The 23,986-nt window shown below is 27.0% G+C and overlaps 1 protein-coding gene across 1 annotated transcript; it reads right to left on the bottom strand.

Moving 5' to 3' along the window:
* Positions 1-1,372: 1,372 nt before the first annotated feature.
* Positions 1,373-16,565, bottom strand: LOC112604262 (homeobox protein Dlx4b-like). Its single transcript, XM_025353219.1, has 5 exons — positions 16,328-16,565; positions 14,699-15,018; positions 12,327-12,455; positions 6,413-6,516; positions 1,373-3,153 (listed from the first exon to the last, which is right to left on the bottom strand). Exons 2-5 carry the CDS (start codon positions 15,015-15,017, stop codon positions 2,701-2,703), a joined length of 1,005 nt encoding a protein of 334 aa, XP_025209004.1. The 5' UTR covers position 15,018; positions 16,328-16,565; the 3' UTR covers positions 1,373-2,700.
* Positions 16,566-23,986: the final 7,421 nt, after the last annotated feature.

Below are 23,986 nucleotides of genomic sequence, written 5' to 3'. Positions count from 1 at the left end.
GAAATAATTTTACTTGAAGTATATTTAAAAAAAACATTATTCAATTATTTTATGTTTATATGTTATGATATTTAATTACATTATACAAAATAAGTTTTAATGTAATTGATAGGTTTTCATTAAAAAAACAAAAATTATATGCAAAATAAATCCTAGATACAAAATATTGCACATTCCTATTATATAACCATATTATAAGTTTACTTAGCCGTCCAGGTAATAATTAGGTAAACATGTACCTATTAGTCATTAGGTAGGTAGGTATTTAATTAATTTTTAATTAAGTTAATATTTTTTTCCATATTAATTTTTAAATTTTGAATTTTACTGTATGTATAGGTTTATCATTAATATAAGTTTATAACCATTGTTTATAAACTTAAAACATAACTGACCTGAGTATATTTTTTTTTGTTTATTATTCTAACCGTACATACAGTGAAAGTATTTCCCTAAAGGATACATCTAGGGGCGGATTTAAGGCACTGTGAGCTATGCAGCTACATAGGGCAGCAAATTTTTGGAGGGCAGTTTTTTATTCACAGCAAAATTGTATATTAAATTGTAATATTTATCTTTTTCTTGAACAAATTTTTATTTTCAAAATAAATAATTAGTATTAAAACTACTTATATAACCAAATAATTATTTAATAAATTTATTTATTTTTTCTTTTATAATAGGTAATAATAAATAAAAAATATTGTGTTTGAATCAAAACGTTTTTTATTGAACTTTAGTTAAATGAAAAAATAATTGAATAATACAAGGAAAATTTTGTTGTACAGAGGTGATTTTTTTTAAATAAGGGTGGCAAATTGTTAAATCCGCCCTTGAGGATATCTCCAAACAGAGAATGGTATTATTTCCGAATTAAAACATTTTACCAGGCATTTTTCAACAATAAAATCTCTGTTAATTGGACATGCTAAATAACGGACCATTTGTTGGTGCAATTTTTGCTGTGATTTTAGAATAATTTTAGAACGCTACAATTAAAAACTATGTTGTAGGCACATGTACTAAACATGTTAATCGTTTCAATCAGTTCAATAAACTCACATAAATACATAATGCTTCATTGTCCATTGTTCTTCTCCACTGTTCTATCGTAAATCCGTTGAGAGTCTTGACCCGTGAAATTACTAAACGACAAGATTTTAAGCAAATCAAAGTAGGCATCTGATTGTTTTCACTGGACGACTGAACCATAACAGGTATTATTTAATGTAGGTACGTATCCCACATTTATTTTAAGAGGAATCTACCTACGTATATTAGTAGTTATTATAAATTTACCTATTGATTGTTGGAATAAATTATATATTTAAATAAATATATTATCAATAGGGCAGATATAAGTGTCATTATATCAATATTCTATTTTCTAGTGCATCTGCCTACATAACGTAATATACTTGTATAGGTTATGTAGATTGTAGGTAGTATTCATTTACTTAAATACAGTTTACAATTTTAAGCTCACAACCCGCTCTGCACCCAACCGCCTTCGAATAGCGAACAAAATTTCGTTAGCTGATTGCGTCCACTATTCAGAAGTTTCACCGTTAAAATAGACATTAAATTTACATATTTTTACCGAAGAACCACTGTGGTCTGTGGCCAATAATTCAGGAGGAACAAAAAACTATTCCTATGCTAGAAATTTTGAAGTTAGGTAGCAACATATATGTATAACTCCGAACAATCGATAACTTAAAAAGTGTAAATACGGATTTCTAAAAAGTTATTTTTACTTAAGATTTATAATATTGGCTTTTCGAAACATTTTGATTTTACACGGTCAACATATCGTTACATCAAAGCTATTATTTACATGATCTCGCGTTTCTAAAAGTCACTAATATATTGATACCTAGGTCCTAGGTACCTACTATATACCTAAATAAAATTTGAACTCAATTTTTTTGAAATTGTCGCGTGATGCAGATCTCAATAAGTTACGATAAATATATAGGTATATGGTACTTGAACGAACCTGACCTGCCCAATAACAAACACAATATCGTTATATTATATTGTTTAATATTGCTGTTGTTGTGCGCGTCTTAAATAAATCCAAAATAATTGGTAACCGGTAGGTAATCGTAATGGTAGGTAAGGTACCTAGGTACCAATGCCTAGCAGTTGCATGACGCCATAACCAGTGCTGAGCTTAGTGTGGGTGCAGCGGGTGCAATTCACCGAAGTCTGAAGGCTGAATTTATTTTAGGGGTTGATTTGTTGGTCGTAGATTTCCAAATTTTGTAAAGTGATAGATTGTAAATAATATTAAATATAATGATCGAGAAAAAAGTAGATATTTTAAGAAATTACTCTGATCCATTTATTTTGATCTGTTGTGGACTCAGTCGTGTCCCTGCGTGTAACTCGACATAAAAGAACACGCACAAATCTTGAGGTGTTTCCCACGGAATTGAAATATTTTTCTTCTTTTAAATCTGACTTCGCTTTTATTAAATAAATAGAAAAAAAATTAATTAACGCATTAAATGACAGGATATAAATAATAATTTTTTATTTTAAGAAACCTCCAACAACAGTACCCAATTACATCCCGCCGACCTTTCGAGACTTAGATCTCCGCACTGCTTATGACAACACAATAATTGTAGACAGACAATAATAACGCTGGGTATGCGCGATGACACGAGAATATAATGAATACAGGAAGTTGTTTTATCTCTGTTGATGGTGGTGATGGTGGTGGTTGTGCTGATGGTGATGGTGCTGGCGTTCCGTTTTGGTCGCCACGAGTTGACGTTCGACGACGACCGTGTTGTCGTGTTCCAGTGACTCAGGTTCTGTCGAAGTAGTCGTCTGCTGTGACGGTGGTGGTAAACCACTACCGAAGTTTTTAAGTCCACCCCCGGCACCCGACGGGGATGTGCTCGCAGTCGACGCAGTCGTCGTCGCCGCTGCTGCCGGAAAATAACAGTGAGGCGCGAACAGCGACGCGTAGTGCTGCACCGGTTGGAAGTATCCGTGTCGGTGTGCGATTTTCAGTTTGGACGCCAATTGCTTCTTCCACTTGGTCCTCCTGTTCTGGAACCACGTCTTTATCTGCACTTCGGTCAGGTTCAGTGCCTTGGACAACTCCATGCGCTTGCTCACGCTTAAATACTTGTCTGTCTGCGAACATAGGCAAAAGCTCAACGCTATATTTTGAGCGAGACCGTTATCGACCAGATTCGCGCACACCCTTTTTGACCGATTTATTCTTCAGTCAAATTTAAAAATGGTCGATCCCCCTTTTTATCTAAACCAAAAAGTTTGACATTCAATTCATGTTGCATACGCGTAGAAAAATATTAAAAATTTAAGCTCGGTATAAATAATTGTGAGGTAAAAAAATAAAAACAACTATGTACTTTTATTATAAATTATTTGATCGACGGTCTTTTAGTAGTTAGATTGTAACGAAAACTACCATATATGTGAGTATATATATGATACGTTAACTTGAAAAAAATATAATTGATATAAATTTTACGTTTTTAATACTTTTCTAATCGTAAAATATGAAGATAATATCAAAAAGTTTGATATGACCAAAAAGGGAATGGCGAAATTTAAATCGAAAACGTTTATGACCTGTATAATATATATCATAATAAAATTTAGACAAGATTTCTTTGTAATTAGATGCCAAACATACATAATTTTATTAAATATGCATTTCTCAACTTAAATTAAAAATTAGCATATTTCATAAATATAACACCTTTGGTAAAATAAAAAATATTCATATGTACATATTTTCGCTTGACATTTTGAACCATATTTCAAATGTATTTTCTTAAATAACTTACCAGCAAGTAAATATTGTTTCTTTAAATAAATAGTAATTTTATAAATACTTTTTCACAGGCATATTGAAAATAATCATTTTTCCCTGAGAAACATGTTCAGTTGGTCGTGAGAACCATCACAGAATGTCGTCATAAATAAGATAATTTAAGTAAACGATTTTTGGTATCACCATTATCTATTATTATTATTTCTTTATTGACGGAAAAAAACTCCATTAACAAAATAATCTCAATATAAATAAACTTTATAGGAAGGTAGTGTGTATATAAAATGTACAGTTAAAATTATAGCTAGTACAAATTATATTAAAATTTATTTACCATGAATGTAGCAATTAATAAACATAGTTTCATAATATATAAGCATAATTATATATCAATATCAGTTACTAGTTATTTATTAATAATTTACTAAAATTAACTACTGTTGTATTTCCTATCGTCACCAGTATATTAAAAAGCGAGAATTGTAAATAATTCTTAGAAATATTAGGTATTAATTAAACAATAGTTTTAATTTCCTTGTCAAAAAAGTAAAAAGTATTCAACATTTAATTGTTCCGACAAATAAATGCAATCTCATGTATATTAATTTAATAATTTTTGTAAAAATACATAATGAAACTAATCTCTTTTTTTATTTAATGATTCTAAATTAAAACATGATAAAACGCTTTCATACTTAGGATACTATGGACGTTGAACTTTGAATTTACAAGGTATAAAGGTTTAATATTTAAACGATTTTGAGTTATACAAATGTTATTTGAATGCCTTATTAGAGACACTCTAATTGAGATGTGACAAATGTCAAATATCAATTTTTAAAAGAAAACAATTTATTTAGAAATTTATCAGGTACCTTGAGTCCTTAATTAGTGTAATTTAAGTAAATAATTGTTATAGTTTGCTATCTTGTATTTATATTTAGTATACTTTTCATTTTATATAGTTAAAATTTAAATTTTAAAAACAAGTGTTTAGTATTTATTTTTCTATTAAATATTTTATGTCTTTTAACACATGTTTTGAAAAAACAACATAAATATTTACGTATTTTGATTTATTTATTACTTACAAATCTGTACACTAATTATAATTTTTAAATATATTTTACAAAGTATATGAAGCACATTAACGTGTAAATTATGAAACGATTTTTTTTTCTCATTCAAAACCACGGTCAATCCTTCTTTCTTACTTTATTTTATGTAATTGATAAAATAGTTATAAAAATGGGTAAATATTTCCTTAATTTTAAAAGTTTGGAAACGCTCATTTGTGTGTGCGATATTTCCTCCAACCATACCCACAAGTTGTGTCAAATAAATTTCATTGATCACCACTAATATTAACATGGGGGCTATAAGATTTAAACTTTATTTTTCTATTTCTATAGTCCTCGTGGTGTATTTTATTTCCTAAATTTCTAAATACGACTCCCTTTAATCAAGGGAGATTTAAAACATGACGTGTAGCAATTTTGTACATTGAACAATAGAGAACAGAAAAAGAAAACTTTATAAAAAACACTTTGCATAAAATATGTAACGTATTTATATATTTACGTCTACCTTACCCTTGAAATTCGAGCAATAATTAATAATACAATTATTAAATTACGAACGGATAACGGTTTTATAAAACACACTAAAATTCCTTTGAATAAATTAAAATTAAAATCAGCTATATATTTAACTAACATCATTTTTATACAAGACATTAAGATCATCAATTATTCCAACATGCAACTTATAATATGACTATTATAATTACGATTTAATAAATTCTGAGTGCTTTAAAATTTAAACAAGATAAATTAATATAAAAATTTATGGTTTTTTTATTAAGATATTTTTAATTCAAGAGGTATGACTTAATATTTTCCTTATCGACAGACTACATTTAGAAAAGGCATAATCAATTATTTATTTTGTTTTATGGTTATGTCAGAAAATTTAAATATTTTTGTTTTGCATGATTTATTATTGAAAAATGAAATAGATTTGTTTAGTATATAATACACATTAAACTCCGTTGATCATTGATGGTGTTTTCGATTGGCCCTTTTGAAATTATAACTTAGTATAAACATTATTTATTTTGTTTTTGGCAATTATATTTATTGTAATTATAGGTATATACGTACTTATTGTATAACGGGAAATCGCCTAAACTATTTGTCAATTAGGCACAATGTACATATACCACGCGTGTTTAATACAAGACGATGAGACGTATAATATAATTATTTTTGCTTATTACTTTTTATAAATTATAGTTAATATCTTACAGTAATATTACTAATATTATAACTTAAGTCTCAACTATTAATTAAATTAAATAGTTACTTATATTATTAATATTTATAGAAGAAATATACTCATATAATTGTAGTAAAATATAAATTCTAAAAATATCGAAAAATACATTCAAATACTTGTTGAATATATTTTAAAAACTAAAATATAAGATATACAAAATCGAAGCCTGTACTAGTCTGAATGCGATGGATCTAAGATCGAACACAAGACGATTCTAAAACGACTAAATATCATGATAAAAACAAATTTACTCACTTTAAACTCTGCTTCCAATCTTTCTAGCTGTTTTGCACTATACGCTTGTCTGGGTTTTCGATCCAAACCGGGTTTTCTAGATCTTCGTCCCACTGTTTTTGGTGCTGTTAAATATAAATATATTTGTTGAACATTTACACGTGTTATTTAGAGGACACTAGTTCCGAATGTATTGTATCCGTCTTATTCAAGCGTATAACATAGTAAATCTACATATATACGTACATATACTGAATTCTTATTATAGTTTTTTTTTATAATTAAAAATTGATATTAGAGAAAATTGACATATAATAATTTCAGTTGTCAAGAACAGATCTTTCATGTATTAACGGTCGAATAAAAAAAAACATGAATCTCAAGAGGATAAAAATAAATTGCTCAATCATAGTAAAACACAAATCCACCAATATAAATTTGATAAATTCGGCTAATCTAATAATAATAAAAGAAAAAAAATTAGACAAAAATGTTAAATTTGAAGTACATTTGAATATTTTTATAAATATTTCTTTATACACATAAATTATATAATTTTCATTTAAAAACGTCTCAAACGTATATTTTATGTTAATCATAAATCATGAATATTGTAGGTTTTCACTACTTTCACTGTTTTCAGTCATTTTCATTTTTAAAAATTTTATTTCTAGACATATACGAGTAGAATAGGTAAATTAATAATTATGCCCCGGTATATTTTGAAAAACATGCAAAGTTATATATTTATTAGTTTGAGTAATCAGGAAACATAAAAAAAAAATAGGGAAAAATAATAATAAATAATTATATGCAAGAACAAATGAAAGAATTGCAAACAAACAAAAATTATTTGTTTAGACTTTGTGGGAATAACTTTGTTAGTTACTTATTTACTAATTTTCAATAATATACATTTTTTAATTATAAAACAGAAAAAACAATACTTTTAACTAAATCTACCTAACTGATAATATTAATATAATATTATACGCCAGTCTTAAGTCTGAAAAATGGGAAGAAAAATATCCCTAGGCGTAATTCATGTATGAATAAAAAAAATATTTAGACCCCAATTTACATATGTATAAAATATAGTCGGGCCACAATTTACATATGTATAAAATATAACCACGCTGCAATTTACATAAAAATTAAAAATGGGATGCAATTTATAGCGACTTAGGCGAATTGTATAGGATTTTATTAGTTCTTTCATTACATCCGGTGGATTCGTTAAACAATAATTAAGGTCATGGCCCACGAGCATGAAATATGATTATAGGACATTTAAGACTACCTACACTTTAACTACAGTTACAAAGCCGGCTCTAAATTAATATGAATTGGTTATTAGGTATTTAATATTTTAACAAAAGGTCAGTAACAACTAGCATATTATTATATATAATTCTATGTAAGGGGACTCCGCTGCCTAATCACTTGGTTCATCGAAGTTAACCCACTCTTGTAACCGTCTGGTGAATTTAAAATCGAAATCTTTTGCAGAAGACGGTTCTTCCACTATTAATTATTAATATTATCTAAGATTATACACTATTAACGTATTAACTTATATATTTATACATATGCTTGGTTTATCCTAGTTTTTTCGGGGCCCTGGACAAAATAATTTCATCGTGCTTTTTATTTTTTAGTAAATATATTTTATCAAAACATCCAATAATGTAATTTTAATATATTTAAAAAGTTTTATGTTTATTTGTTAGGTAGTATCACTACTATCCTGCATATAATAGTTTATCTGTAACTTACCTGCTCAGCATGTTGTGCATAAGTATAATTAATCATTAAGGTACTTAGTATTTATATTTTATTACTTATAAAGGACATTTTTTAACTCATTAATAATACCAATATTTATATCTTTTTAACATAATATTATTAAATAATAGAATAAAAGAAAAATAGAAATTATCACGTTAAAATGTTAAAACTGAACTGAAGATTTCCTTTAAAGATTATTGATCAGATACTTTTAGTCGATTTTGAAATAATTTTTTTTATGAACATTATTAGTGTAAGGCGTGTAAGCTCACAACAGTCACAACCATACGTAATCTCATCAGATATAACTAAATTAATTTATGAACTATATATATCATCTATAGGTACTATGACTACAAAAATTTCATATAGGTACTTTAAAACGTTTGATTTTAAATTCTGAAAAAAATTATTTTAAGTTGGCCACCAAGTTTTCTTTGTATCGATTGTTACAAATTTTATTTTAAAACCAAATATGTAATTAATAATGATTTACTATTAAACCTCATAAAAATTTTAAACTGCGTATTTCAACTTTTAAGTTAATTTTTTCAATGAAAAAAGTAGCATGATGCAAATTGCAAAATAAAATTTTTGATGAAACCTAAACTATTTTAAAAATTTTAATTGAGCTACTGCCAGTAGTTAAAATGTTAAAAAGAAATTATCATAATGCTATTACGTATTATAGTTTTATTACTTTTATTAATATTTCTTTGTATATGTATAATATTTATCGACTTATAAAATATTCAAACTTTATCTAGAGATAGTCAACTCTGTGTGATATTTTTTCAATATTACTGTATAGATAACTTTTTATTATTTTTCATGAATCATAATTAGGGATGCAAGGCCTTAAAATATGCACTAGCTTGAACAAATATCCTTGTTGACCTCACATAGAGCTGAGCTAACTCTATATAATATGCGTAAACTATACTGTTATATCTCAAAGTATCAAAAAAATCATCGTATTTTATTCATCATTTTGATTTATTGTAAATATATAAAAAGGTAGGTACCTAAAAATAACCATATACCATGTTTAATACAACAATAAATGTAAAAGTAACCATTACATAGAATTATCTATAGTCTATATATAATATAACCAACTAGGTATATATAACAGTTTTTGAAAATTATATTACAACTTTAATAGCAAATTTCTTCTATAAATTATTTTAAAAAACGATAGGTCAGCCAGATGGCTAAAATGGTGAATGGTAAATCGTCCTAGGTATGCAATTAACATTTTAAAATTCAAAAAAGAATTACCAACCTATATACTCTGTATTGGCGGGCTGCGAATTAGAACAGATTCAATGGGAAAAAGTGACTGTGTGACCACTAAAGCTCACACTATACACATAAATATTTCTACATTTTTTAAAGAAATATTTAGTATAATAATTTTTGTTATACAGATATAATTAAATTATTTATACATTCAACAAATGTTTATTACCCGTGAGAGTAACTACAACTGAAAAAAGTTTTCTACTCTAAGACTGGTAAAAATTTGGCTTCGTTCCAAGATGCAAAGATATTGTTCTAAGGATAACTTAATTATGCTTACTAAATATTCACAAAAAAATCAATATAAATAGCAGTTTATCATTTTACATATAATATAACTATTAAACGGCAGTTAGATTTTATAATTTAATAAATTTCTTAGATCCAGGAGATTTTTAATAAATTTAAGAAATATTTAAGATTATGATGATCATTTTATTTGCTTATTAAAAAAAAAAAAAAAATTAAATGGGTATATATAACACTATCTCAAATAATAATTTTACAATAAGGCAAGTGATAGATTTGATAAGCTTAAGATCGCTAGGTGTTTGAAAAAAAGTGGAGAACTGTTCGGGACAGACATGTAGCTAGGATTTTATTTTTATTTTTATTTTTGGACGAAAGGAGTGTCTAAATAATTTTGATTACAACTTTTATTTTTATTTTTTTTACATGACTGATATACAAAACTTTTAATTTTTAATTTTTTTAAATAAATGCCCTAGATATGTGCTTGGTTTAAAATAAGGAAATATGGAAGGCGGCAACGATGGCGGTGAAGACTCATACATGGTTGTAAAAATCATAGAAGAAGAATATGCATTTGTAACTTATATATTATTTAAAAATATGTATAATAAATATTTAATTATTTCATAATAATCAATATGTAACAGTTTCATATCGACATGAAAATGTTCGCATTGGCTTTTTATATTACTAACAACATTAATTCCAATTGTGAATCGCTGACAATACAGTCATTAGCATAATATTAGGAGTGTGTAACGTTAAGCTTTATAGTGGTTGTGGTTTCTAAATACTTAACTCTAGCTGTAGCCTGAAGGGAAAACGATTTCATACATATAGTATATTATTACAGTTATTATTTACAACCCTCGTCGCGTGGTATCCGCGAAGGATGTGCGGGTCAACTCGGAGTCGACCCGGTGCCGTGTCGCATTAATTATACGCGAAAAAATGATAAATAATAAAATTTTAAAAAAACACCATAGAATGTAAATTACTATCGAATCGGGTTTGTGATGCAAATTTTCATTTGACTTTGGGTCAATGTCGATGACACGTGCAACACTATACATTGTACGCTGTTTTTACATTTTATCATATAAATCAATGTATGTAATTAGTGACGTATTCGTATACATAGATGTACATTTTACGTATAAATCTACATAAGACAATCCGACATAATTATATTATAACTTTCGGTGTTGTAAGTTGTCAAACGTGCATTATATTACCTCGAGAATTTAAAGAATCTTTAATATTAATCATTCACTCTTAAGTGTTCAAATAAATAAATAAATAACAAAAAAAAAAAAAAAAAGATCTTTTATATTTCACTATACAAATTGAATACATTTATACCAGTGTATATAAGCATAATATATATCCACACACTCGTTTATCGCGCGATATGTCACCTCTATATTATTATGACGTCAAAAGTTTCACAGAGAGCTCCAAACAAATTTGAATTAATATCAGATGTCCACAGAAGAAAAATTACTTATGTCAGTTTATTTTGCTCACATTTTGTCTTAATTTATTTTTATTTTTATTTCATTGATTTTACAGAAGACATCAAAAGCAAAGTTAATACTTAATACTATTCCTCGATAAAAGTTATGCACATTACATTAGTTCTAAATTTTTAATAATATACTATATATAATATTATTAATAATAAGAGTATACGATTAATTTTTTCCAAGAATTCGATTTTGTGTTAAGTATGTGAACTTGATATATAAAAAAATTATCTCGTTTTTAACTACCTATATATGAGTAGTAACAATGTCTCGGAAATAAAATATTAAATTAGGGTTTATATTTATTAGTTTTTAAATTTTAATTGCAATTTTTATATACCGACCTAAGCATTTATTTATTTGTAGTATTATCTTTAATATATATCTTTTATATTATATATAAATCCTGGTCCTACTTATTTAAAAATATAATTTATCATTAAAAGTAGTTAAAAAATTTGACAAAAACAAATATTAAACTTTAGTAAAAATAAATTATCATTAATAATATTTTTAATTATTTTTAATTTTTAGAAGATTATAATTATTAGAATATACTATAAGAATTATAATTATTATTTATATTTTTGGTAGTTTGTACAAATTTTAAATTATATCAAATGTACAACCGACTTTTTAATTAATAATGTATGTTTTAGATTAAGAGTCCGAATCAATGAAACAATGAAGAATAATATAATTATTTATTATAATAAACGATATAATATGGTACATTGAGATAAGAGCTGTAGGGGAAATACGTAAAAAGCTTACTATATATCCTTCGAAATATTGTAATTAGAACATGTGATGGTTTTCTCTTTAAAAATAGATACCCCAAAAAAATAATGCCTTCTTTGCTTGATCAAATGATGTAACATTATGTTCTGATATACACTAATATTTCCTAACGATTCAAATGGATCCAAATGATCTGATGAAGGGCAACTATGATTTGTTACTAGACAGCGTGTTTATGCAGATAGATTTGTATAAATTAAATTTTTCAAAAAAAGAAAATGTTTTTATTCAGTTTTTATATTTTAATATAGATTACAGATACTTACCCTGAAGACCGAATAAATGGGATGGTGGTGTCTTATTAGCTACCGCTGCAGCAGCCGCAGCTGCAAACCACCCGCCGTACAACAGCGATGAGTAAGGAAAGTTATGACCGTTAAGTTCCGCAATGCTATCTGTATGCAATAAAAATATATTAATATTTCACATTTCCATTAACATAGTTTTTTTTTTCAAAATTCAACAGTTCAAAATGATAATACCTAACGTCTTACTAATGAGCAATTATATACCAAATTTACTGTTGTTTATAAAATATACCTATTATCATTTATCAGATATAAAGTCATCGTAAAAATTAAAATAGATTAAAATTAAGATATAGTCAATATAGACTTTGGTGACTAACAAACTAAGTAGTAAGTATGTATTGTGAAATCGTGTAGATTTTAATAACCAGTGCGACGCGAATCGCGTATATATATATATATATATATTTATTTATATACTTAATTCCGTATGATTTTATATCACAATGTTACTATACTGAAAAAAACATATATATCATTGTAAAATACGATATATTGTTTCGTGGATTAGACGACTAAGCCTTTTTGAAAATAACGCTTTTGAAAAATCAAAATTTTATTTTACACCTTACTTTAGACTGATCGTATTTTTGATATTCTGACTTGAACGGTTTATTTCTTCTGATTAAAGATGTATTTTTAGAATTATAGCAGATTTTGTGAAGAATTTCATGAGCTTTAATTTAATACTTGAACATTGTATTTTTTTTATATGACAGCAGTGTTATCAATTGTCAAAAGTTTATAATTTTAATTTGGTTTTTACCAAGTCAACTAAAATATTTGATAGAACTGATAAAAGTATTGAATTTTGTTTTATAATATGATATTGTTATTACACAAAATTAAAATTTACTTATGTTTGAAAATAAATAAAATTGTTATTGTGACATTTAATAAACTTATTACAAAGGATACTTACTAGCTGACGGTAATTTTTTTAATATGTTTCATGTTTAAAAACATATACATCTCTGAGTAATTATCTTTTTTCGGATTCAACGATATCAATTATCTACATAAGAAATTATTAACTAAAATAAATTCCAATTATTGTGTTATCAATTTACTGAGACACAAATCACTGAAATCGATGGCTAAACGACGAATAATAAAATGTGTTAAAATAAACTTATTACAGAACGACAACATACCAGATATCGATCCGGTAAATAAAGATAATACATTTTAATAAAGACATATTTTATACTTTTTGTTATTGATAAAATAATAAAAATAGCTAAGTGCTAGAACATGGAAAATACCAGACAACACAATAGTGATGAATATGAAAAAAACAAGAGAAAACTCCAACATTAAAAGTATACGGGAATGACTAAAAAATTAAGTTTTACGACTCACGTGAAAATATTAACATTCTAATAGTTCTGTTTGTAACCTATGACTTGCAAGCATTTAAAGGAAGAATGGGGTAAGATGAAGTTGTAAGGTAAGATAGCAATTGTGTAAATATATAAAATATATTATAAAAATTAATTACATATATAATCAGTTGATTATATTTTAATTTTTTCAACTTATTACTATGTTGGATTGGTATCCTTGTATTAATGTTATTTAATATTATTTTAATACATTATGATAAAGCAAAAACATGTTATCACTAAATTACTCATTTTTTAAGTTAAAATTTACAAAACATCATTATTGTGTAACCTATAAATATTGTTTTATAATAATAATTATCAATGTATGTTTATATTATTATAGTAAATGTCATAAGTATTAGACATACGTATGTATAATTTATTTTTGCTAACTGTTGATATATGAGTAGATAGTATTATATAAATTAATATCATTAGAGTTAAGATGAAAAATTAATTTTGTAGTTAGACCTTAGTGGTCCACCGTACCTCATTTTCATTGAAGTATTAATCTATTTATAACTTTATGAGTATAATACACCTATTTATAAAGAAATAATATTAAACGAAAAATTAAAATATTAATTTTTTAAGTACAAATTCTATATTGCTTACAAATATTTGATTTTTACACTATGTCCTATCTTATCTCAATTGTGAGACAAGATAGAGAAATATGACTTTTTTGAAAAAATTAATAAATTATTGAAAATAATTTAACATTTAAAAAGTTAAATTATTTAAATTGTGTATACTAATTTAGAAATAGCATTCACGTTCGTATGTTACATTGTAAGTTTAACATTTTTTTAGTAAAATGTTTAAAAAAAACATCACAAAAAATGGTTTACATGTTAAGTGTCTCGAAATACCCCAACCTCCTATAAATAATCATCACACCACCGAATTAGCATTAAACACGATCGCAACAATTATACTTACCTACGCCGTGCAACGCCAAGTCGTTCCGGTGGCGTTTGTCGGTGTCCGATGTCTCAGGACAAGAGTCGATGGCCGTCGTAGCGGCACCGTCACCACCACTAAACCGGCCCAAGATGCGATCAATGGAAAATTTGTGATGGGCCAAGGCGCCGCGTGGTTCCGCGACATCGCTGCCACTGTCCGAGGATTCTGAGTGCCGAGACGGCGACTTGACAATCACCGGATCGTCGTAATCGGTCATCGTGGCAGCCGCGTCGTATGCCACTTGGTTATAAGCGCCAGGCGAGAGTTCTCCTTCCGAGTCTGAGGACGTATCCATTCTATCTCAAAAACGGTGAAGTTTACTTACTAAATAAATACGGTCATTGATAGAATTTGTTTTGAACATAGTAGGTATACTTATTGTTTAAGTAAATTTATACTTATAATTAGGTTCCGTTTTAAATTTTTGTTTTATTTATCATAATATTCATATAATAGTATATAGGGTTATATTATAGTTATCTATAATATGTTACAAATATATGCTGATAAATTATGGTTAATAAAAATAGGTACAATATTTGAATTGATCAATTATTATTTCATTATTTAAATAATTAGATACTTGTTAGTTGATAATATAGTCAATAGTGAAGATTCTAATCTATATATCTATGTATACTAGTCAAACAGTCCATAATAAATCTTTACTTATTATTTTTATGATTCATTTGGAAGATATTTTTTCACACGAACAATTTATAACTGATATTGTGGTAAACCATTTTTAATGTTGGATACGTATAATACTAAAAGTATTCTATTTTCCATTTTATTTTAACTAGCCTAACCATTCAAATATATATTCATTGGATTTGAAATTAAAAATTGGTATACAATACATATATAATATTTATACGTATAATATTTTTAAGAGTTTTAATTCAGGCTCGAGCTCACTGATTAATGCATCAAGTATAATCTAAATAAAATATTCAAAGAGCAATAATTTAATTCTAATGCCAATAAATTTACTTCAGCACTATAATCAACTCTTAATTATCTTATTTAAATACGATCGAAGTCATTAAAATTTAAAAATATAAATTTATAAGAGCTTGATTTAATAATTGTTGCCTAGTTTGACTTAATCTGATCCTTGGTACTCTTAGTATACATTCTTATATATTTTTGTATTCATCCCAAGTCGCTAAGAAAGTGCAAAAATAAAAGTATGTGAATCAGCAAATGTGCGTCCTACACGCTATCCACAAGTGGTACCCTTAAAAAACCACATTTTACAAGTAGAAATTATGTTGTGAATTTACAAAAAAAACATACTTATATATAAATTTTAAATATTTAAATTTATTTATGAATATCATAAAATACAAATTAACAAATGTATATCTAAGTTATGTGTCTATTTATCAAGATTTGGCACTGCGTAATGTATATGAATAAAAAGGAAAAATGTGCTGAAATAGAATGTGAAGATTAATTTTCATTTTTATGAATTAATGTTTTGAATAAATTTATATTAAGTATTATCCATTGATATACAATATTTATCAAAATGTATATTATAAAATTCAAACATCATTAAACATTAAAAAAAAAATGTATTAATTTATTGTGTAAACTTACTTGTAATGAAATATAATGCTCCGAAAATCAGTAATGAAAAACAATTTTCAATGTTATTCAATGTATTTCGTTTAATCCATTTGCTTTGGTATAAATTGTAGAATTTTTTACATTAAATAGGTACATCAGAGTTGTGTTATAACAATATTAATGTATTTATATCTTTTCACGCTAATAAAAAATGAAGAAAATATACTGACGCGGACCGGGACCGACGAAGAGGTACGAGCGGAATGAAACGTGAAAATGCATGGTGCGAGTGAATCTTGTTAAACTGAACGGTTTTAAAGTTTATCCCTCGTTTATCCTTTTTGGCCATTTTTCCCACCTACCCTCTGAGCGTTTCCTCACGGCTGCTGCATCCCCGCCCCACCCACACCAACCGGGCCCACCCTCCGTCAATGTCGCCCGCTCGCACAGGTCCTTTTATACGCCTTGTAAAAGTTCTCAACGTCTTTCAAACACGATGCGGTCTCCTGGGCAACGGTTTTAGACCGTTTTCGACAAATGGCCGTTTCCATTAAGGCCCAATAATCAGTTATACACGACCAAAAAGCTCTTCGTATCTTTTGTTGTTCCACTTCTCCTCCTTCTCAGCCATCCATTTCACCCTATTATACAATCCATTTACCCCCAAACACACACACACAAATCTGAGTTGTAGGGCAACGTTTAATACGGAAAATGTTCTCAAAACGCCTATTTCCTAGAGATAGTGTTCACACAATAACAATCGACGACCTACGCATACATATATAAAATATTATACAGAGTGATCGAGATCATATATTTAAAGCATTTAATTATACTTACCTGAAATTTAAGATTATAGTTTAATCGTGAAGATATTTAAGTAAAGTAATTTATAAATGCCTCATTTAATAAACAATATAATTGAACAATTGATATAGGATATGGTTTAAGTGTTTTACGAAGATATATTTTTTTAAAGCAGTATGTTAAAAAAACATCATTATGAAAATATCACGACGATACATTTTTTTTTTTTTTTTTTAAAGGCTCTAAATAAAAATAATGATAAATTAAAATCTTATAAAATCATAACTAATCATCATACATACATGACTACGTAACCAGTATATAATTATAGCTCACAAGTTAAAACGTTATTTAAAAATGTAATTCATAATATACAATAGATACATAATAATATACAATGTTTGTAACGAAAAAAGAAATTATTTAGTAATCAAAATCCATTTGGTTTATTGTGGTAATATATGAATAATCGTATTTTTAACACACCAAATAAAACGTTAACACCTATGATCCACCTCATATCAACCTAACTACTAGAAAAATATAAAATTTCCAGGCTATCAGTGACTTACTACTTAATTTACTTTCAAAAAAATTAAAAGGAATATAAACACAACTATGCACATAATATGCAATTTACATAGTATATATTATAATATGTATAATATGTATACGATAACTATAATACCTAATTATTGTCTAGTCTAATAGTAGCATACAGTCGTAGTGTATGTGTATACACTACGGATAAGTACGGTTCACGTCACGTTGATCGTCTCATTCCCAAACACTATTACATTACATTTAATCACTTAAAAATATAGATGACAGATATGCAATCCCTCAATATATAGAATGATTCACTAATCGTGCTTACCCTTTTTTCTTTAGTAATACAGTTATTCAAAATTTCATTTTTTTAATTTTTAAATATACTTAAAGACCACATTTTCTAATTCTTAGCAAATTGTGTACTCCTTATAATGTCCCGCAGGGTATGGATATACAAACTTTTGTTTTTCAAATGAGTTAAATTATTTTTAAAAGACAATTTTTCTGAACGTTTTGATGTAGAATAAAATTGAAATTGAAACTAGTAGCTTTTGAGTTATTTAACTTTGTGCACCAAACAGCATAAAATGAATATGAATAAACCTAATGAGTTCGAAAATATGGAGGCTAAAGTTATTTTTAAATGTTATTAATAAAATCAATCAATATTTATAATTTATAAAAATGATTCAAGTACAATAAATTTTATAACAACATCTATTTTATATGTATTATTATTATATCATCTTCAAAGAACAAATTATTTTTAGTATAAACATTTTATTAATTAAGATATTACTTGTTCGAACTTCAAAATTTACTAAAAAGTATCCACTAAATAATTTACAATATAAAAGGTGATTTTAATTTTAAAAACAAAAGTTTGTATCGTTATAAGACACTCATCAAATACAAAAAATCTCTATAACTTGAAAATATAGACTTTATAAGTATACTAAAAATTATTTAGATGAACATGCTCGGTGAATCACTCCGTATATAACATTTTACATTATTATTTATTAGTATATATTTATGTATAAACCAAAGCGCGCGGGTGGTAAGCCGCAGTGCCGCGTTGGTTATGTTATATTACTTTATATACCTAGGTATGAGTATATATATAAATACATATATATATATATATATATATATGTTTACATACATATTATAACGTTCGGCGGACTGGGTTTAAAGGGCTCGGCGTCAGTACGAGTAATGATGTTTCGCCTGGAAGGTGTGTGCAGCATCACCACCACCACCTCCTCAACAGGGCCGTTGATGGCACTTAACAGGCGTTTTAAAGAACCCGCCGAGGCTGAGGTATATGGGTTGGAGGTGGATGGACGAGCGTTTTCGTGCACGTTTTATTATATAGGGACGGTGAACAGGTAAAAACAGGTGTTTACGACACGTTTGTTTTCCACGGGATGGTCGAGCAGCCTTTTGTCCACTGCGTTTGTTAGCCGTTTCGTCCCCCCCGTCTGCTGACACTCCGACGCCAATGCCGCAAAGGGCGTGCCGAGTATAACCGCCGCGCTCCGCCCCTGCAACTGCGTGCGCGCACGGTCGCACTTGGATCCGCGATTCCGCACGGAGGGTAGTTTGATTTGGCGATACCCGGCGGGACGAGTCACTATAGTATGTGAGGTTGTACTCTTTCCCTTTCGGAAGTTGCATGTCAGACTGCCAGCACGTTACAGCAGTACAATATTATATTATATTCTTGTCTATAAACATGCGGTGTATTTCCAACAAGTGCACTAATAATAATATACTCTACTATAGGTGTAGTTGGTGTATAAATAAATAAACTGTGAAAAAATATTTCAGCATAAAAATAAATCAATTTATATACATGATAGGTAATAATTATGGTTCAGATTTAAATACTCTAAAAACTATCAGTAACCAAACATGCTTTACAAAATTTCGATTCATTTCAATAATTTCTTTAAAAAATGACCCACATTTTTTTATCCACCACAAGTGAGAGGAAAATGATGGCTATGCATAAATGTAATTTAACTTAAAGCGTGAAGTTTGCATTATTACCTTTATCTATTCATATTTATAATTTCTCAAACATCTTTAACACACAATTATTTTATTTTATTTTTTTTTTTTTTTTAATCGAACTTAAGCCCGGCAACTAGGGCCATTAGCTGTTTGTAGGAGTTATGAACTATGGTAAGGGATAAGGTTGGTACGGTAGGTTATATTTTACGATTGTTACAGTTGATAGCAAACACGTGTATGTGTGGCAAGATTTTTAACCACTATGATCCAGAGTGGTCACCCATCAAGGAGCTAGTGGCCGTTACTTAGGTACTTTTAGTCGCAAATATCATTAATAAATATTATTAAAAACCAATTATGGCATACTCTCGAACCTAATTGATGTAAATGTGCCACCAGAGGTATCAGTTTCACCTGTCTGTAATACTTCTCTCTTCTCCCTAATGATAAATGTTCAGCGACACTGATATAATAAACATTTGTATAATAAGTGCAAGAGATAAACCACATTAATATTTATCAGCTCATTATTTTTATTGTCAACATAATAACATGAACAATGTGTATTATAAAATGTGTCAAAAAACGGCCGGTTTATAGTCTATACATATACACAATGTATTATTCTGTGTAATTTACAAGTTTTTTTTATATTTGTGCGGAACCCCCTTGGGCGTAGCGGGGAGCTGCTTTTCATATATTTTTTTATTTATGTTTTTAATATTTTTTCCAACATTACTAATACCTAAATTAATAAAAAATAAATATATGCTAAATCTTGAATTGTTTGTAATTTAAATAACCTGTACACCAAAAAGTATAATTTCCTAATGTATTATAATTTAAAATAGACTGGTTTAGTAAAATGTTAAATACTCAAATTGAAAAATATTCACAGAATCAGAACTGTATACATAAACTTACCAAAATATAAGACAATATTTAATACAACATTATTTTCTACCTCAATATTTAACTTATACCTTAAAAAGGTATTTTTTATTATAATTAAAATAGATGCTTATATATATTTTATATATGTACCTATCATATAAAACAATAATTATGGGAGATAACCAAAACCTTAAAATTGTATGTTAATATAATATGTTTATTAGATATGTTTAATTTACAATATGTTAAATAATTATTTAATACAAACCCTGGGAAGTAACTCTGCTGTAGGTATCTGTAGGTATCTAGTATATTTCATTATTGAACGGGTCACAATAATTGATGTAATAAATTTGAATATAATGAAGAAGGATTTTGAATTGAATATATGTATTTTTAATGATTTTTAATATTGTGATGAGAACAACTTATGAGAAACTTTACAATAAATTTCCAAGCTTTTTTAATAACTTCTTATATTATTATACTACTCGTAATATAAATTTTGTCATCATATTATATAAATCGAAAATAAATCTAACATTTTGAAAATTATATTATGTCTATTAAATGCTAATATTAAGTAAACATTTAGATTCAATATCATTAAAAACCAATAGATACACTCATTGCTTTGTTCAGAATTAAAAAACTAGAAGAAGATTAATATAAGTAAAATTAATAAGTAATATTTCTTTTAAGATTCTCATAGATTCCTAAAGATAACTTATCTCAAAACTATTACCTTTATAAAATAGATATAATTATAAAACGACAAAGTATATTATACAAATGTTAATACATTAATGAACAGTATGTATTTTATAACTTAATTTTTTTATCAATTTATTACTTTAAGTAGATGATTTTACAACTGTATTAAAAAATCTCACATTCACACTAAAAATAATAGGAAAATAAAATATCTTGAAACATAAACAGCTTTTAAGTATTTTAAATATTAAAAAATAAAACAGAGTAAACAGTAAGAGGTTTGTATATATTAATTGAAACCTAAAAATTAAGATTACAGATATTTTTATGAAATTTTAATTTTTTTTTTTTTTTAAGTATGTAAATTATTATAATTTAAAAATTCTCTTACACACTTAAAAATTAAAATATTGTTAAAACATATATCATTTTCTTACCTTTAAATTTGATAATGAATAAATTAACTTTATATTATTAAAGGGTATTATCCAAAATGAAAACTATTGAAAACAAATTTCTATATCTCCTTTTGAAACATGGAGACAATATATACGAACATCATATCCTCTTTCACTATTTTTTAAATTTTTGACTAGCCAGATTAAAAATGCATGTATTTTTATTATTTTATTTTTCTACTTGAAGCATCAACATTTTATTTATAGATTACAAATTAACCTATTTTTGTTTTATTATCTACAATACATAAATTTCAAAAATATTCTACATACAATATTTACAAACATAATAATATAATCAATTAATAATCGACGAATATAATTATTTACATAATTTAAGCATTTAAAATGTAGACAAGCCTATGTTCCTCATTTGGTATTCAACATCCTATTCGTGTTATTTAAATTGAATATTGATCTATTATTTTCTATTTATATACCTACCTACACATAGGGGTAGCATTACAATTATAATTTCGTCTGCTCGATTTGGATGGGGGAAATACTCGGCGCACCGTTTCTAATGCGTGCTATACTGTAAAGCTGTTGCAGGTATTTTGTATAATATAATAATAAATAATATTAATATATTATTAGTCAACGCGTGGACCGCAGGTGATGCGCAACGTGTTTATTCACACCGGTGTTGTGGTCGCGGGTGCGATTAATCACGACACGTAATAATAGCTGTTGTAGTAATAATAATAACAGCAACGGGAGCAGCGAGTGGGCACTTTAAAAAGGGCGCGCTTCCCCGCCCGTAAAAGGTATACCTACGGTTGCGTGTTTGCTAATTCATTAGTATTACATACGCTCGTAAAACACTTCACGTAGATGGTAGATATACGATCGGCCTTTTGTACACACACATAGTACACATATTTTAAAACTATAAGGGTCCGTCGTATAAGTAATACCTATCCTCTCTCAAAACATGATGATTGTAAAAATATATGTATATTGTATATACTATATATATATATAAATATAATGTAAACTAGACGACTGTAGTGAATATAAGTACCTCATCAGTTATGTATATACATAATGAACTGCACTGTCGATATATACATATATACAGATGTGTTTAAATGCTTGATGTGTATTAACCGTTGATGGGGAAGTACGGGTAACCGAGATCACGTATACTCAAATTATATCACTCACCAGTGAACGTTTTTATTTTATCGTTTTTTGAAATTATTATAATTTATAACATTTAATAAATAAGAATTTTAACCCGTATGAAATAGTTTTCGGTTAATACGAGTATAACGATTATTTTATTTTTAAAAAATAAATAAATTTGTATTTATGATTTTTGTTTTTTTTTTTTTTTAGTTTTTTAAAATATATTTTAGTGGAGACTTATCACTTTGTTTGTTTGATGTATAACAATTATTTATAAGATAGTTGTCGGTTAAAACTTTAAAGTAAAGATCTTAGAGAATTTTAAAGTGAAAAACATAGGAAGATTTTTTTGTTTTTAGTCATCGCCGTTATTAAGTCTTAAATACCTATATTACTACGATCCATAGTTATCGATGGTTATAAAATTAAAAATAATAATAATTAATTTGTATTTAATTTTTACGGTTAAAGTAACAAGTTATATTTATACAAACATATTACCTCTGATTTATTTTTTGTTTATTTAACTAGTTAACAATTATAGAGGAAACGATTTTATAGGTTGATATCAAGTACAGCTGGCAACAAAAAATTGTTTATGGTCATAACTCAATAACTAAATACATCACTAGCATCGAGATAATAAGCGCATTTTTGCGGAAATAACTAGAGCAAACATTTTATTAAAAATCGATTTATCGATATTTTGTTCATGTCAAGACTGTTAAATGTTCACTAAAATGTTTACTCCCTTCACTAACCAAATTTCTGGTATTCCTGATAATTTATTTTTAATATAAACCCATAGATAAATAAAATTCCATATTATCTATGCACAAATCTCTTTCTAGGTTGTTTTGATAATGAAAATAAATGCATATGCCGTACAGTTAACAGTTAGCTAATCATATGCTTTTGTTAATTTTATGAAAACTCATTTAATGATTGGATATGTGTGATAAGCACACGGGTAATAATATACTAATATGCAAGTAGTTAAATGGTTTATTTAAATTATTCTCAAATAATTTAATCTTAGAAAATGTTATCGAACATAATAATAAAAAATGTAAGAAGAAAAAGCTTATCAGATAAAAAAAAAAAAACATTA

The sequence above is a fragment of the Melanaphis sacchari genome, unplaced genomic scaffold, assembly GCF_002803265.2.
Source record: "Melanaphis sacchari strain LSU unplaced genomic scaffold, SCAv2.0 Contig11_pilon_pilon, whole genome shotgun sequence".
Lineage (NCBI taxonomy): Eukaryota > Metazoa > Arthropoda > Insecta > Hemiptera > Aphididae > Melanaphis > Melanaphis sacchari.
The sequence above is the reverse complement of the archived record's forward strand: the minus strand, read 5'-3'. Positions and strand labels throughout refer to the sequence as shown.

Coding starts and splice junctions, on each gene's coding strand:
- LOC112604262 (XM_025353219.1), bottom strand. CDS start 15,017: ATGGATACGTCCTCAGACTCGGAAGGAGAACTCTCGCCTGGCGCTTAT. Junction 12,456..14,698: donor CTTGGCGTTGCACGGCGTAG/GTAAGTATAATT, acceptor TATTGCATACAG/ATAGCATTGCGGAACTTAAC. Junction 3,154..6,412: donor GATTGGAAGCAGAGTTTAAA/GTGAGTAAATTT, acceptor CTATGTTCGCAG/ACAGACAAGTATTTAAGCGT.